The 17716-nt window shown below is 41.4% G+C and overlaps 1 protein-coding gene across 1 annotated transcript in view; it reads right to left on the bottom strand.

Moving 5' to 3' along the window:
* The window catches only part of PRR16 (proline rich 16), a 152549-nt gene extending 138623 nt beyond the window's left edge, over positions 1-13926 (bottom strand). The window contains exon 1 of the mRNA XM_077816354.1: positions 13768-13926. Within this exon, the coding sequence (XP_077672480.1) occupies positions 13768-13926 (159 nt within the window). The remainder of the gene's footprint in view (positions 1-13767) is intronic.
* Between the last annotated feature and the right edge of the window lie 3790 nt (positions 13927-17716).

Here is a 17716-nt window from a genome sequence, read left to right as displayed (position 1 = left end):
TTCATAATAAACATGTTATTAACTGTATGTGATCTTTAAAATATAAAAGATCAGTCAAGGCTGTCTTCATTTTTCCTGAAGATGTCATAAAAGAAACTTGCTTAGAAATGATAGTGTGGGGTTTTCTAATCAGTTTTGGCTTTAGCATTTTGTTTTATATCCCTCGTTGACTGATGTCTGTTAAATGTTGGATCTCAGAAATAATTTATATTCTTAACCTAGATGCAGCTCTGTGACAGACTATTAAGTCATGGAGAAAAAATCTTTGTATATCAGGTATGTTGCTAGAAGTAGTTGGTGGAGGGAAGGGGGACAAAACTCCCTTTTAATAACCTTAGGACACTAGTAGTGCATTTGTTATTCAAGATGCTAGGCAAGTCATCACAGAAATAAATAAATGATAATAATTCATAGCCTTCGTTCTGTATGCTACAGACAGGTTTTTCATTGTCAACAAATGCTACCTGCAATACTTGTAATTCTGTAATAGGTATTCAAATATGATTCACTTATTCACTAGAGACAAGAGAATTAGGAGAAAGAGTTGCTTGACATGAAATGCCATGAATAGCCACCCTATATCCAAATGCAGTTGGGTTTCTTACTTTTATTTGGATCTTCCATCACTGCCAGACCACCTTTCTTAGATGCCCCATAATGTTAGTGTTATAAAGGATGGTATAGCAAAGGCAGAATACCAGAACTGTATGGTATTTCTGTACACTGAGCATTGTCTGTAAGAGCCTAATATACAGAAAGGGTAACTGTATTAGACTGTTTGCAGTGGCTAATAGATTCAAACCTAGGCACTGATGGTCAATTTTTAGTGTGAAGATCTAGGCAGGCCATGGATTTACTATGAGCAACCAATTTCATGTGAACGAAGTGACCAAAATGGCTAGTTTTGTTTAAGAACCCAGGGCTAGCTCCTCCACTGCTTTAAACTGACACAGTTGTAACATCATTATGTCATTTTATACCAGCTAAAGATCTAGCCCATGCAATTTACAAATAAGCAAAGATCATCTTAGCCAACATTTTTGCCCTTTTTTTTTGTTTGATCTCATTTTATCATATCCCTCAACTCAGTCTCAGAGACAAATCTCTCTCAAACTCAGTTCCTGGATCACCTTTGCTATGATATATTCAATACTTTTAACAATATTTGCATGACTTCATTCTTTACACCTAGTTCTCTGCTCTCATTTTTAAAGTAAAAAAACCTCTTTAAATAGGTTTCAAACAAAAAAATGCTTTTCAGCAATAAAATATGTAAAGAGTAGATTAGGCTAACACAGACCAGTTTTTTCATTCTGGTGCAGCAATCTGCCTCTGGTCATCACTAACTTCCATTTCACGAGAACTGAACATGTAAGTTGTATTGGTTTGGTTTTGGTGTCCTATAAAAATCTTCCTCCCAACACAATAAAATCTCGCCTATGACCAGGTGGCAGCAATCAACACTTCATATGGTATTCCAAATGAATTTTATCAATACCTAGGAAGCCTTCTCCATTGCAAGACTCTGATTCTATGATTCACAGTATCTTACATTATCACTTCCTGTTGTGTAATTTACCCATCTGACATTACTACATAAAATCAGACCTGCAGCAATGCACTGGCCTGATAGCAAGGCCACATGCCTATTCAGAGCCACTACATAAGGAAACCACCAGGCCTTGTATGAGTATCTGCAAAGTTTTCTGCAAAGTTTTCTGGTTAAGTTGGGTTGGTGTCAAATTCTCAAGAAAGGGACCTTACCCCAACTCCTAACATTTCAGGAAGGGGCAGGGTAAGGGGGGCCATCACCCATTCCCATTAATTTTTACCTCCACTGAGGGAAATCTAATCCATGCTGCCAGTTCAAGCTGCCACACTTGAAATCACGTGAACTGCAGATGCATCAATTGTACCACGTGCCCAAGCTGTCTCTTCAAAGCCCAAAGGTGCCTGCACACGGAGAGGTTTATTCTCTGCTGATTACCTGTTACAGAAGGCCAAGATCAATGGCCTGAGCCACAGAAACAACTGATCTGCCCAGCCTTCTCTCTGGTTCTGGATCTAAGATGGAATGAACTTATAACCCTGGGGAAACCCAGCTGTGGGTTTTGAAGGACTTTGAAACCTACCAGAATGCTAGGTTGGAGATGGGAGTGACCTCTAGTAAACTATTTAGCTTGTGTTTAGGTTCTTTTATTGTTTTAATGTGTTTCTCTGTAAGGCTATTATAAGAATAAATGTGCTTGCTTACAAAAAGCTGTGTAACTGCAGACTTATAACTGCAGACAATACACAGGTGAAAGCCTTCGGAGAGAAAGCAAAGCACAGGCATAGACCTGTTTAGGCAGTCTGGCTTGCTGGGAATATCACCGTGTATATAGGGAGCTGTGCAGCCTTAAAACCTCCAGTAAGGAGGAAATGGGATGCGGGTCTTCACCCAAGAGAGGTGCCAGCTGGAAACTCTTACTTGGGTGCCCTCAAGGGACCAAGGAGGGGGATACAGGTGCACTTACTTATTCTGAACTGTGAGGTATCTTAGAGTGTCCATGAACACAGAAATCTAAATTTTGGCAGTGAGTTCTATGCCTAGCATCCTGCCTCAGCTCACACATACAGCAGTACCAGGAGAGTTCATCTACCACATTTATAACACACATTTCTTGCAGATTGTATGATCACCACCAACAGTGCCCACAGAAAAGAAAAGCATTTAGTTGGAAGCTAACAACCACCATTTCTTAAAGGCAGCAGCATCACAGTCTTTAGATGAAGAATGGAGTGGATTTTAAATAATATTTTTGGATGCTGAATTGGAAAGCCTGGAAAATAATATTACTTTAACCTCTTATGAGCTCTAGGAGGAAAAGCTTTCATCTTGTAATGATCACACACACAACTCCATGCTCTGCCACCATGCCAGTCTGTTACTACTAAATTGGGAAAGAGAAAGAGACATCACATAACTAAGGTTAACTTCACAGAAATACCTCACCACAAATACCATCTGTGCATTGAATTTTTTATTCAGATTTTACGAGCATAGAAACTAATGCTTTAAAATATGTATGTATCAAATTATGAACTGACAAAAAAGAAAAGCCTTGAAAACCATTAGAACTGTAGTCCAGATTAAACAGGAATACTGGAGTGAACTTGGGGAGAGGGGGAAATGGAGAGGAAAGAATGCAGAGAGAAAAGAAAAGCTGTTTTCAGGATTGGGAGCGTTAATACGAATCAACAAAAACTGAGTAACTCAAAGTTAAGGCTTTTATCTCTCTGTGTTCATGGAAGTTCTGCAGAGATTGGAGTGTCAAGGACAAAACTAATCAGGATAGTTCACAAAGTTCATTTGAGTATTTGCATCTCATTGTGTTTGTCATGACAATTTAATTTGGAGGGGGAAAGCACATATTTGTGCTAAAGAGAAGCCTGTGTTATGTACTGTATTAAGGACTGGAAATCTCACTTTCAAATCCACTATGTACTATTGGGTATGAAATTAGGAACAGTTTATTATTGTGATTTTAATGCCAAAATTTTGAAGCTTGTTTTGGTAAGATAAACGTTTATTGGGAATGCTAATGTTCATAATATACCATTATTGTTGAATATGTAATAGATTTGATCTAATAACAAAAGTACTTGTGCCAATTTTATCTTCAATTTATTTTAGCTAGCGTATCACTTTCTCATTAGAAATACTCTGTGTGCTTATTTAATGTTCTCTAAACAGTCATGGGAACTAATTTTTAAAAGCCATTTAGTTCTCATCTTAAGTTTCAACAAAAGATATGAAAGAAAGCATACAATGGAAGCAAGCACTTCAAAAATTACAGTATGCAAAAAAGAGTCAATCATTTTTCTTTTGCTTAATATTGGAGTTAGAAAAGATGCTACACCTGATTCTCCATCCCTTTACATAAATGAAGATAGTGGAGTTGCACTTGGATAGAGATAGTGTAATGAGAATCAGTCCCACGTTGTTCATTTGCTAATGTTTTCATATTTATTTTTTACTTTAATTCCCTTTGGAGGAACATTACATGAATTTTCTATTTTAGTGCAATGGTATTGGCAATGACAGCTAAAATTTTATAATCTACTGAACTATCATAATTTAGAAAATATAATTATAATATTCTATGCATTTGGTCAAACCTTCTATAATTCAGTTCATGACCCACAAACTTGGGATTGCTGGTTCTCAATAATAAGTACTGGGACAGTTTCAGATACCTTTTACACCCACTGAGTAGTACCTTATTCCACTAACTTCAAAGGATAACTTGCCATATAAAGTACAACTCAGCATGAATTAAGGGTAACTTAATCTGCCCCTTAGCTTTCAATATGCATCAGGGAAAAGGGCATAATTCCTTTCTGAGTATACCGCATCAGGGAGAAGAAAGAAAAACCAAATGTGATTCAAGATTGACATAACGCAGAAGTTCCCAAGAAAGGCTTCAGTAAAAACAATGTTTTAAAAATACAAGGATTCTTCTGATTACTGAGCAAACTTAATCTGCAATGAGTTCTGGAAATGATTCAACCTTCAGCGCTGTCAAACTCCATTATGCACTGTGGCACATGTTGCAAGAAACAATGGATGAGTGTGTTAACCTTTAAACACATATGAACATTCCATTATCTATGGAGAAGAGAGGACTGACATATCCTCCTTCTGTCTGGAGGAGATTGCTGCTAACTATTCCAGTTTATTTAAGTTCAAGAATATTAAACCAAAAACAAAACACCAATGGACTCAAGCCCCCTCTGCAATGGACATAAAATGCAGCAGAATTGCTACTGTTTTGGGGGCTGTGGGAAGGGACTGAGCAGACGTTCTTCAGCCCCCTTCATGCTTAAAACAAACTCTTCAGTTGCTCTCACAATGAGAGCATGATAGGAGAGGACATTGTGAATGGCATGCATGGATAGCTAGAGACTCAATGACGTATAACCAAACAAGAGACTGGTCACAAGCATGTGGAAAGGGAGCATAGGCTGCAGCCTTTCACCACAGAGCCTATGAGCTAATGTAGCAATGGTTTAGCTATACAGGCAATGTGCACCTTTCCTCAGGATTGCCATGAAAAGACTGCTTCCTCCCTATACCACTTCTATTTTTCCCCCTGTACTAAGGGCATCATCATAAATCAGGCTTTGCACAGCGAACCACAACTTCACCCAATATTTGCAAGTCGGAGTTATTTCCAATAAATCTGCAAACTTCTAGAATAAAAACCATTTAATTTAATAACCTTTTTCATTGCAGGAATTGACAGTTCCAAACATTATAAAAAAGGTGAAATAGGAAAAGGCTCCCATGAATGTCAGTATAATGAGAAAATTAGATTACAGGGTTCTATGAGATGAATGTTATATTTGTAAAGAAATACATATTTATAGGACAATTTAAACTGTAATAGCTACATATGGCTATGGCTACTCAAGTGGTATCTGTAAAATATACCTTCCAACTATGCTAGGCCAGGAAATTATGCTCCATCTTGTCAGATGAGGACTTGGCCCCAATCATTCATGCAACTCCAGTCTCAATAATTACAATGCACCGAAGTAGGAAATGATACCACAGGCACTGAAAATGCTCCAGTTGGTGCATGCTATGGCAGCCCATTGACTAACCAAAACAGAGTGTCACAAGCACATCATACTGGTGCTTTGTACACTAGCAATCCATCAAATACTATGCCAAAATTTAAGTCTCGGTCTTAATCTACACCACCTTCAACAAATGGGGCCTGGGCTATCTCAGGGACTCTTTCTCCCTGAAAATAAAGCCCAACCACATTAGCTGTTTTCCACTGGATCTATCAAAAGTGGGACTAATGAGAGCAGGAGAGAGAGACATCTCTGTGGCTAGTCCACAGCTTCTGGAACACTGTTCTACAAGAGTTAACAATACTCATGAGCCAGGACAATATACAAAACCCAGATCTTCAACTCAGCTTTCCCACACAATAACGATGATCATCATTTTTAATAATCTCTATGCATGTGTGAAAACAGGAAGCTTCAACAAGGTGCATGTTACTTTACTTTTGAACTATACCACAATTCACATACCATTGTGAAGAGTAGGTATAATGCCTAGATTAGACAATATTCATAACTAAAAAAAAGTGTTTACACTTCACCATTTTTACTTATTAGCTTTCTGCATACACACACAAGTCAAATTATTATAAATTGTAAATAATGAAGAGGGACAGGTTATTGATTCAGAGTGATCTGGATTGCTTGGTAACCTGGGTGCAAGCAAACCATATGCATTTTAACTTGGCTAAGTGTAAATGTATGCATCTAAGACCAAAGTAGGCCATACTTACAGAATGGGGGATTCTGTCCTGGAAAGCAGTGACTCTGAAAAGGACTTCAAGGTCATAGTAGATAATCAACTAAGCATGAGGTCCCAGTGCAATGCTGTGGCCAAAAGGGTTAATACAAACTTTGAATGTATAAACAAGGAGACCTTGAGTGGGAGGAGGGAGGTTATATTATCTCGGTATTTGGCACTGGTGTATATACTATTGGAATATTATGTCCAGTTCGGATCTCCACAATTCAAGAATGATGTTGATAAACTGAAGAATGATTAAAGTATTGGAAAATACGCCTTACACTGATAGACACCAGGAGCTCAATTTCTTTAGCTCATGAAAAAGAAGGTTAAGGACTGACTTGTTCACAGTCTAAAAGTACATCCATAGGGGAACAGAAATTTGATAACAGAGGGCTCTTCTGTCTAGCAGACAAAGGTATGACAAGATCCACAACCACTGGAAGCTGAACCTAGACAAATTAAGACTATATTTTTTTTAAGAGTGAGGATAACTAGCCACTGAATCAACTTACCAAGGTTTCGTGGGGGATTCTCCATCACTGGAAATTTTTAAAACAAGATTTTTATTTTATTTTTTTTAAAGATAGGCTCTAGTTCATATAGGAATTAGTTCACTGAAGCCCTATGGCCTGTGTTACATAAGAGATCAGACGATCATAATGGTCTCTTCTCACCTTATAATCTATGCATCTATAAATATTCACATACACACATACATACTAAACAGCCATAACTTTCTGAAATCTTAAAAATTTATCTGAGATAAGAACCCAATCTTTTCCCACTGAAGTCAATGGCAAAACTTCCAAGAACAGATTCATGCTTTTGCTATACTATTGTTTGTTTTCTGATCACTGTCAAAAGCATCTAGATTGCCTGAAGTTCATATAAGCATACATTTTAATACTTATTCTAACTGTGGTACTATTTTTATTTGAAAATCAAATTTATATATGCTCCATTTAGTTCATGGTTTTACAATATATTGTACTTTCAAGTAACTTAGTATTTCACAAACAGAATGAATGTAGCTGAAAACAAAATAGCTAGCATAAATTTGACAGCATACTTCCTTCTGTCAAGCCACATGATGTTAATAAATAGTGCCGTATGCATGTACTGGTTTTCTATTAACTGTATATTGTACAAAAATGAAAGGAGTTGCTAACTTATGGCAACTTGATTCCAGTTAGATACAAAGCAATTTCCTCCAGCATCACATCAGCATTTAATGTGTCCCTGATAATCCTAAACTAAGCATCAGAGGTTCAGGGCCACATATGAGCTTTGTAGCTATTTACTGAACATCTGTAAGAATTTTACTTTAATACGTTTGTACTTTTGTAATATTTTAAATTTATAAATACTTTATATACTCTAAGCTATGAAAGGAGTAACAAAGCTATGATTCAGTTAACTATTTATGGCCCTTTTTGTTACCACTGAACAGATCACAAGTGAAGAGGCTATGCAGTGCTTCGAATACATAGTGAATCATGTTCTGCACTCATTACAAAAGTGAAGGCAAAGATTGCAGCTGCATAGCTCATCAAGGAAATGGGATGGGGAAATCAGAGGGAGAAGTGTACTCCTGGCAAAAATGGCAACTCTTGGAGCATATAATCCAGATGTGTAAGCAACCAGTCACAAGACATCTGGGCCTTCATGCCTACACAAAACACTATTCCTAGCCACACCAGTGCAACACACATGAAGGCTTCAGTCTATCTAAGGAACACACAGTGCTGCACGTCAGTCTTCCACTCCATCCATCAGACCTGGATATATGGGCTACTCTACCATTCAGAACATGTCTACCAACGATATATTAACAGGGGGGGGAGGGCTGGGGATTAAGGAACCCTTCTCTCCAAATCCCATTGTAGCAGTTGCATCTGATCATGCCTCGACTATGACCTCTGTATGCTGGAATGTCATTCCATAACACAGTGAGGGCGTCGCTGCCTACACATCAGGGATGTGAATGAACGATAGGATTAGAGAGACAACAATCATTCTTCCATCTCCTAGAGGGGGAGTCTCTGTAAATAGTCTGCTGCTGCACATTGCTTGTTATTTCAGGATCTGACCTGAAGGACTGTATCTTCCCTTAGCTAGAGTACCAGCTGTGCACAATAGTCATGAGCTAAGAAACAGACTCTTGGGAGTGGAGCTATGATATGTCTGTGCACGTCTATCCTAAAAATGGTGAATACGGAATATTCCATATAAACATGCTTATTTCACCCACAAGAACTGCACACTGACCTTATTGTAGGAGAAGAGCAGCCACCTCAGTAATGAATCGGGCCATTTATCTATTAACTTTACCATCGCCTGGAACACATTACCTGTTGCTCAGTTCACTCCTGAGTTTCCTATCTGATAACTTCATTAAAATTGAACATTGTGGAAAGGGGTGGAAAGAATTATTTATTCATTCTTTAGTTACCCAAAACACAGAGCTCTTTGGGAGGGCTCAGAATGGGGGAGGTGGAACTGGGGAAGACAGGATTTCTTTTGATGCATGAATTAGGATTTTCCAAGATTTCCAGGGAATTTAGGAGGCAGGGGTTGATTCAGTCCTACAACCATAATTTCTGATGAGAGTCAGTCACCTGAACAATATTCTAAATTCCAATCTAAGGAACCACCATGTTCAAACAGTGGCCACTAGGGTTTATGTTTCTCATGCGAGACACACACCTCCATTTTGGATTGCACTGAACACTGACAATGGCTACAACAGCTGCTTTCTTTTGATAAAAGGTTGAAGCACATCCATTCGCCAATTAAAAGCTCTGCAAATGTTTTTCAAATTACTTTCAGGAATCTGTTCTGGTTGATGAGTTTTTCCATCTCTATAAAAGTATTTACCAAATGATTCAATATTTGAGATTTCCCTAATGCAATCAACACAGGAGGGGGGAGCCTTTAAAATAACAATGACACTATATTACAGATACAAGACAAATCCTCCCTTCCCCACTGAACTCACAGAGAATGCAGCATTTGGGCTACAGTATGCATTCTATGTCCACAAGTACCAAACAGAAAGGAAATAATCCCTGATAATTTCTGTCCTCTTGTTTAAAAACTTAGTTAGCACATATTGTCTTATGGATTCTTATAGTACCATCACCTTAACATCTAAGTGCTTCACAAGAAAATAGACAAATTCCATCAGCAGAATAAGAACCAGTGTTAAAAATCTTTAAAAAACGACTGACATCTAGTACTCTGGATGGGCAACTTTTGAAATGGACTACATTAGGGCATACTCTTGTGGTGGTTGGTGAATATTCTGAAGGGGCCAAAAAAAATTAAATAAACAGAAACCATACAGCTCAGTTTAAACAGCATGTTCTTCCAGTACAAGACATGCTGCAATTAACACATACCCATAATAGTTTTTTCTTCTAGCAACAACACAAGGATGGCTGTTTATAGTAAGTCAATTGCATCCGTGGAAGGACTAGACGTACATCAGCTGCAATTCAGAACTGTCTCTCATACTATTCCATCCTAACAAGTCTCCCAGTCACTCCTTCACTCTCCTAAGTCTTTTGCGGCTGCCTTAGCCTAAATCTACCAATAAATCATGGTAAATTATATAAAGTTTAACTTCAGAGCCACAATAACTCCATTACAACAGATGATGTAATTTTGTCTTCTGTTTTGAAAGGAATTTTAATATCTTCAAGACTTGTGTGTCTGAATTTCACTGAAATAAATTAAGTTAAGCAAGGTTTTGCCTGTTTCTTAATTCACTGGAGTATCTCTCTCAAATGTGTTCCTTACCCAGATAAACATGTAAAGCTGTCTCAAGCAGTTGGGCTCTCAAGATGTCATATGGTAGGATCTGTAGAGGATACAGAAGGCTAACAGGTCACATCAGATAATTTTGGCCCTACTTTTATGTTTAAAATCAACCTTTTCTAAAAAGAGAGAGAGAGAGAGAGAGAGAGAGAAAGATCAACTGCAGACTATTTGGTTCTGATTAAATACAGGACCATTATTCTGTAAATGCAGAGCTATTTAGAAAGCGGTACTATTGGACATTATTATCATTGTACTTGTTGCTACCTTGGAATGCGACAGGAGTCCTCCTCTTTCTCTGACCTTCAAGGCCATAGCTACTGAAGTGACCAGTAGGAAACATGTAGGGCAAAGAACAGATGGGAGAAGTTAATTTAAGTGGAATACTGCACAACCAAATGTAACTCTAGGATACAGGAGTAATCACATCCACTCTCCATACCCATTATTTTGAGAGCGTTCACTTCTGAAGCACTGAATCTTTCAACTCAACAATGCATTAATTATGCATGCAACTAACAGCTACCATTTAAAAAATTATATCATAAAAGATCCCAATCCTAAACAAATGTTTGAGCCAGAAACAAAAGCTGCGTTTGTCAATTTAGCAGCTGCAGATTTCCATAAAAGTACAAAAGAGATCTGACCTATCGCAATATGGTGTGCAATTTTTCTTAAAAATAAAAATAAAAGCAAAAATAGAGTAGAGTAGAAGGCAAATTCTCCAACAGGATGAATCTCTTTTTCAGGAGTGAGGCACAGTATGAAGAGGAACATTAACACCACAAGAAAAGCACTATATAAAAGAGTCTGTCTGTGGCACACATGCAGTAAAAATGGAGGCTAGCCAAAACATTTCCAAAAGAACATTGTGAATTTGATTTAGAATGCAAATAGAAAAAGAAAAGATTTGTCTTACAGTTTATAGCCCTGCCAGGTTCCACAATAAAATGTACTTGGTTTTAATATTTATCATGCTTTGAAATTGTGAAAACTGTTTACTAATTCACAGTCAACATTTCACTGCCTATAAAACCAGCATTTTATGTCTGATAGTCCATAATTTAATATACAATAATAAACTGCCTGGAGTTTTATTTAATGCACGATGCTTCAAAGTCCTTCCAAATGCACAGCAATATCTATACACAACCTACATAGAGACGCTGCAAAGCCAGATTCTTAATTTACTCCCTGTTCAAATAAAGTACATTACAGGATATGTTGAGAATTCTTGGGTGGATTTAGCCTATACTATAAATGTGGCAGTCACATAGCAAACTTCCACAGACTTTTCTCAAAATAGCTACAGTGCAAGATGTATTTAACTTTTATGAAGCCAATGTTTTAAGATGATATTATAGATAATTTCATATGCAACACTTATCTGTCGGTACACTGTGGTATAATGATGGCTCTTTACAAAAAAGTTACTTGAATTATTATTCACAGGTTTTAGCATAGCTTTGGAGCACTGATTAAGAAACATTGTTATAAGAAGAGGTGTTTGTATATTCTCAAACTATCCACTCTTTAACAGTGCTTCCTTTTCACGCCCACAGCTTTCAAGTTACAGCCAAAAAGTACTGGAATTTTAGACTTTTGGTTTCACTTCTAACTGGGAAAAGAAGTTCCAAACAAGCCATTCCCCCTCCCATAAGGCACAGGTAAACCCAGTTCTCTCTCTCAAAGATGCAGTCAGCCAGAACAGACATATCTGCTTAGATGAAACATGCCATAGTAAATGATGACACTTGACCTCCAACTACAGAGATCTTGTTTGCTTACTAGAGGAAAGCCAGGAGTCTGATTATATGTACAGAATGATTTACGTTCGTGGGGCAGAACACAAGGTAGGTTCTGAACAACATGTACTAGTGCAGCAACAGAAGCCAATTTATTCTAGCAACATTTTTAAATGTTGGAAAAACTGCTATTCAAGTAAGAACAAGAACCATTTTTCTGTTTTTAAAACATCTACAAAGAATACAAAACAGAGAACAGGTAGCACATCAATGGAGAATTACAGACATCTAGAAAGAGTGAAAAATCTTGGATTGTGATTATTACAATCATGCTCATATAGTGATTGCATCTGTTATTAGAGGACATATATTTATATAATCTAAATGTTAACACACCACTGAATCAAAAACTGCCTCTGAAGACTGTTGACTAAACTTGTTGGAAAATATTGTTAAAATAGAAAACTAATGTTTGAGAGCAAAAAAAACACAGCCTAATACAAATGTCAAATAAAGGATTACAGGCAATGCACACAAACTTTGGACTTGAATTTCAATGCATAATCCAATCCAACCATCTGCCGACCAGTTGTGTAGCAAAATCAAGATGTGGGGCAAGCTCCAAAAAGGACAGCCAAGTTACGTTATTTTAGCTACAGTATTTTGATACTTAAGAACATCTTTGCGGTCATTACATTCTGTCTGCAGATTAACCTACAGGAGCTGACACTTGTCCCTGACCAGAGAAACATTACAATGGATTCCCAGATATCTAAAAAACAACAGATATTTTGACTAATGTACATCTCGTGATTGTGATACAAGTCTGAGAAGGAAAATGCAGACTTTGCTACAATGACCTTTATAAATGTTAGCAGGATCGCTAGAGACTTGTCCTTTCCCTTTCCCCAATAACTGGGAAAGCCTCCAGCAGATTTATAACTGAGGGAGCCCCCCGTTCCCTGTCCCCATCTTCCAGCAGCCGGAGTAATGAGAGTCAGGCAGCTCCGGGACGAATACCGGGTTACGATTGCAACATTAACGTTGGAGCTAGAGGGAACCTTTTTCCCCCACGGAGATGCCCACTACCCCGGCGCAGCAAAGGCCACTTCCCCAAGGCAGGAGCTGTAATAAGTTCAACAGTCCTCCCCATCTCCTGAACGCAGCATCCGCCACAGCCACGCACAACCACCACCACGCCGGGAGCCAGGGCGTAAGTGGCACGTCAGCTCAGAGACGGACACAAGCCTCTCCCTCGCAGAATAGCTAAAGGTAAATCTGAATCCCCAGGGATGGAGGCGGCCGGGGGGGGGGCTGGAAATACCTACAGACCCCTTTGCTTTAAAGCGCTGGAGAGTCATAATCCGCCCTCCCCAGAAACATAGAGAAAACCGGTGAGCGCGGCAGGGGGTGTGATGGAGACCCTGGACGCAAGTGCCTAAGAGCCCCGCTCTCAGCCCCTGCTGGGTGGCGAACCCCACTCCAGACAGAGATTTCCCTTGAATTCATCATTCACAAAAACAACCGCGCCTTTTCCGCGCCTTCCCGTCTCCACCGCACTCTGGAGAGCCCGGGGATCCACGGCCTGGGACACACCGAGCCAGCCACCTCCACCAGGGGCTGCCCGGCTTGCGGCACCCTCGCGCGCAGGGACGAGACACTAGTTGATTTCCCCTTGGCAAAGACAAAAGTGTAACCAGCCTGTGCCCAGCCCCGTGCGCTGCTCGCGGGGCGCCCTCCGGCTCCGAAAGAGTCGGCAAGTCCGTCCTCCCTATCGGAAAGGGGGGGCTGGCCCCACGCCTCTCCGGTGCAGCGCACACCCCAGCCGCCGCTCACCTCCTTGAGTTCCTTGGCCACGTCTTTCAGGTCCCCCAGGACTAATTCCAGATCCTCCACGATGATCTTGATCTGTTCCTTCACCTTGGCTTTGGAGGCTGCGGGCGGCCCCTCGGGTGGCGAGGAGGAGGCGGGGGTCCCCTTGGACTTGGCTGACATTCTTTGGGGGAGCGATGTGTGGGGAGGGGGTATGCAGGTCAGGAGAGCTGGGTAACCAGCGGGTGCCCGGCCCCGTCCCTCGGGCTCCCGGAGCTGCTGCAGCCGCTGTCTTCCTCCCCGCACATTTTGGGCTCAGGGCTCCGCCGCGCACCGCTCTCCGCCGGGGGGCTGCACCGCGCTCCTGCCATCAACTCCCCGGGATCTGCACTGAGAGCGCCCGGGCTGCAGACGGGCGGGCGGTGCGCCTGCGCCTGGCTCCCTCTCTCCCTCCCTCCCGTAGGCACAGGCGCACGCACAGGGCATGTCGCTCACTGAAGGGGAAAGCCAGGGTGGGGGGAAGCCGTGCGTGCGATCCCCGCTGTGCCCAGCCCGGCAGCCTGCCTGGCTCTCCTCCGACCTCCCGCCACGGGTTTAGCCTAAACCCGCCATCCCCGAGCATGCACTTCAGGACTGCTCCAGTCTGCTCGGTCCAGACTTGGGGGTGGGGGTAGGTTTTTTTTTTTTTACACGAACTTTCCCTTTTTCTTCTCCTCTGGGCAAACTCGCCCGGAGAAAGGGATCTGCCCGGTTCCTGCCCATTAGCCAGGGCCAGCTGATTCCCCTTTATAAGTGCAGTGGGGGAGAAGGTGCGAGTGCGTAAGAGACAGGCGAGGAGGTGGTGGTGGTGGTGGTGGTTACAACTCCTCTCGCGGAGGCGCTTCCTTTGCAGCGCACAGTCTCTGCTGGGAGCGCAGCCTGCCCGTTGGAATGGTGGGATCACGATTGCAGGCGACCGGCAGTGGTGATTTCGTCTTTTTCACGCTACCCAGCGGGAGCTTCTCTGCGTTAGTACAGGGTCAGTTTTCGCTAACTCCCAGACCCAGGAAAAAACATCCTGGAAAAGCGAAGCACTTACACGTACCGCCAGAGCCTAGCAAAACTCCCCCCGCCCGACGTAGGACGATCAGGTCTGGTTCTGCTAATTGTGGGCATGAAGCCCCCGTTCTCCTGCCCTGTAGATTTCTTGTTCTGGCTTCCGGCTCTGCAGCCCGATCTCATTTTACAAGGGAGAGACCTACAGCACCTGTAACGATGCCATCTGGCTTTCTTTTCTCTCCTAAAGGCAGCAAGGAGGCTGGAGATTTGCAAACGCCACCAAATTGGCAGGAGGGACCTCGGTCTTTATTCAGTGAGCACATGAGGAACAATAAACCTTTTTAACTCGAGAAAGAAAACCTATGCATTTCGCCAGGTACCGGGGAAAGAGGGTACACGAACGAAAATAGCCCCCGATTGCTTCAATGAAATAGGTACAATTAAGGGCAGGGCTTTCTCCACACGTTGCTGTTTGACTTCAGCATTTAATTTGCTGGGACTGAGGGCGAGAGATTATCAGATATTCACCTCTAGTGGTTTTTCCACTTATTGCAAGAAGACGTCATGTCCAGGCACTGCAAATTGTATTACGAATTTCTATCTTCAACTTCAGAGGCAAACCGCCAAGCCCTGCGTCGAAGATCGGCCTGGAGGGTTACACCTGGTTTAGAAATCTTAAGTGCTTCCGTTTCTGAAGGGATTTTCTCGCAGTTTGCTGTGTTTTATCTTAGCAGCAGGAAAGAAAAGAGAAAGCGACATCGCTCAGAGCTCTTGTGTGTGCATAACATTTCAGATTTCACCCGATGCAGACAAGTGGGTGGTGAACAGTTCTGTGTCTAGAGTGGGTGTGGGGCTAGAATGAGGAATAGACACAGGCTGAATTGCAAATTCCGCTACCACTAAAGGAGAGCTAGCTGTCCTTATTCAGGGAGTTTTGTCCGTAGAATAAATCACAGGACTTGATTTAAAGGACTTATTAGTGTTGGGCAAATACTATTAAAATATGTTTTCCACAAGTATTCATTAGAATCTTTAAATAATTTCAAGGTGGCCTTGTTCACACGCATTGCATTCACTTTCCCTAAGTATTAAGGCAATCTGGTTTAAGCACACACACACACGCTCAGACTCTAGGAAAACAATTTTAAGATTCATTTTCTGGAGCTATTCACGGTGGAAACTTGATTATTGTGCTTATCCAGTCAGCAAACAGCAAAAGATACCATACGAGTTGAGGGACTATTCACCCTTAAGGATTACACCTCGAATCTCAGATTTTGAGTTAAGAGCCACACTAAACAAATGTCATGGGAAAAAACGGCTTCCTGGTTTCCAGTGATTAACCCATTTGAGAAGTACTGCTCTATTTGTATACATTCTCTGAAGAGAAGGGGTAGCAAAATTTATCAAAACCTATTCATGTAGATTTTGTATGGCCCCACTTAGAGTAAAAAAAAAGTCACTGCAAAATTACTATATAGGAATAGATTGGTGGTTTATCTGTTTACTTATCTTTTCTCCCACCGTGGCTAATTCCAGATGTGTCAAAGGAGGGCATAAATTCCTTGTCACTTACCTGACATTACTAAGTTATGAAATAGCACTAGGTAGTTTCCTTGTAATTTCAGTTTCTTACAGCTGGTCCTTGTTTTACACACACAAATAATTAATTTTGTACCATTAGCAATTTTTTTCACTTCAGACCCCTCTTTGGAGTTGTAAATATATTCAGTCATAATGATTTCTTCGGGAGCTGCTTATTAAACATTTCTACTCTGAAAAGACAAAATGTTATTCCTACTTTACCTCTGCCAACTAGTTTTAGATCATGACAGGACTTCACCCTATGAAAGTTAGCCCTCAGATAATTTGTACAAAGACTTTTGAAGAGATAACCATAGCCAGTGATTCTGTCTCTACAATTTTATTGAACTTTTTCAAAGTATTTTAAGGTAGAGACATATGAATTGTCCTCCAAGGAGTTGGACTAGCTTGTCCCTATTATATTGTATTCATCCAGCAGTTTATAGTTTTCCTGTAATGGTTTTCTCTGTTTTCCTGGTAAAGGGACTAAGGGTCCATGTTCTATAATTTTGGGGATCAGTCTTAGCACCTGTTCAAAGATGTGTGTCTCTTCCAGGACATGGCTCTTTTAAAAGGATCAATTAAATATTTTTGTTAGTAGCTCTGATGCTTAGGGTTTTGTTTTGTTTGTCTGTTTTTAATTCCTTCTAAATGTCTAGATCGGGGTGGGCAAATTTTCCAGAGGGCCACATCGGGTTTGCAAAACAGTATGGAGGGCCGGGTAGGGAAGGCTGTGCTTCCCCAAACAGCTTGGCCCCTGCCCCCTATCCGGCCCCTGATTGCCCCCCTCAGAACTCCCGACCCATCCAACCCTCCCTGTCCCCTATCCACACCCCCACTCCCTGACAGGCCCCCTGGGACCCACAACCCATCCATCCCTCCCCCACTCCTTGTCCCCTGACCACCCCCTTCCAGGACCCCTGTTCCTAACTGCCTCCTCAGGACCCCACTCCCCATCCAACCCCCACCCTGCTCCTTGTCTCCTGACTGCCCCCCCCCGAACCTCCACCCATCCAACTGCCCCCCGGGATCTCCTCCCCACCCTCCCCTTACAAGGTCGCTCATAGCGGCAGGACAGCTTATTTGAAAGCCTGGGAGGTGGGCATGGCTGCAGGGGAGGGGCCAGGGGCAAGACTCCCTGGCCAGAAGCTCAGGGGCCGGGCAGGAAGGTCCTGGGGGCCGTAGTTTGCCCACCCCTGGTCTAGATGAACGTCCTCTAGTCCTAAAGTTTGTTACAGTTTAATCCCTTACACTCTTTCATCATCTCTTTGAAATCCTTTTCTAATAGTACCCCACTTTTACCTGTAAATAGGCTTGGTAGATTAAATTATATATAAGTGATGGATAATAT

Source organism: Eretmochelys imbricata, chromosome 5, assembly GCF_965152235.1.
Source record: "Eretmochelys imbricata isolate rEreImb1 chromosome 5, rEreImb1.hap1, whole genome shotgun sequence".
Taxonomy (NCBI): domain Eukaryota; kingdom Metazoa; phylum Chordata; order Testudines; family Cheloniidae; genus Eretmochelys; species Eretmochelys imbricata.
This window is presented reverse-complemented; position numbering and strand designations above follow the sequence as displayed.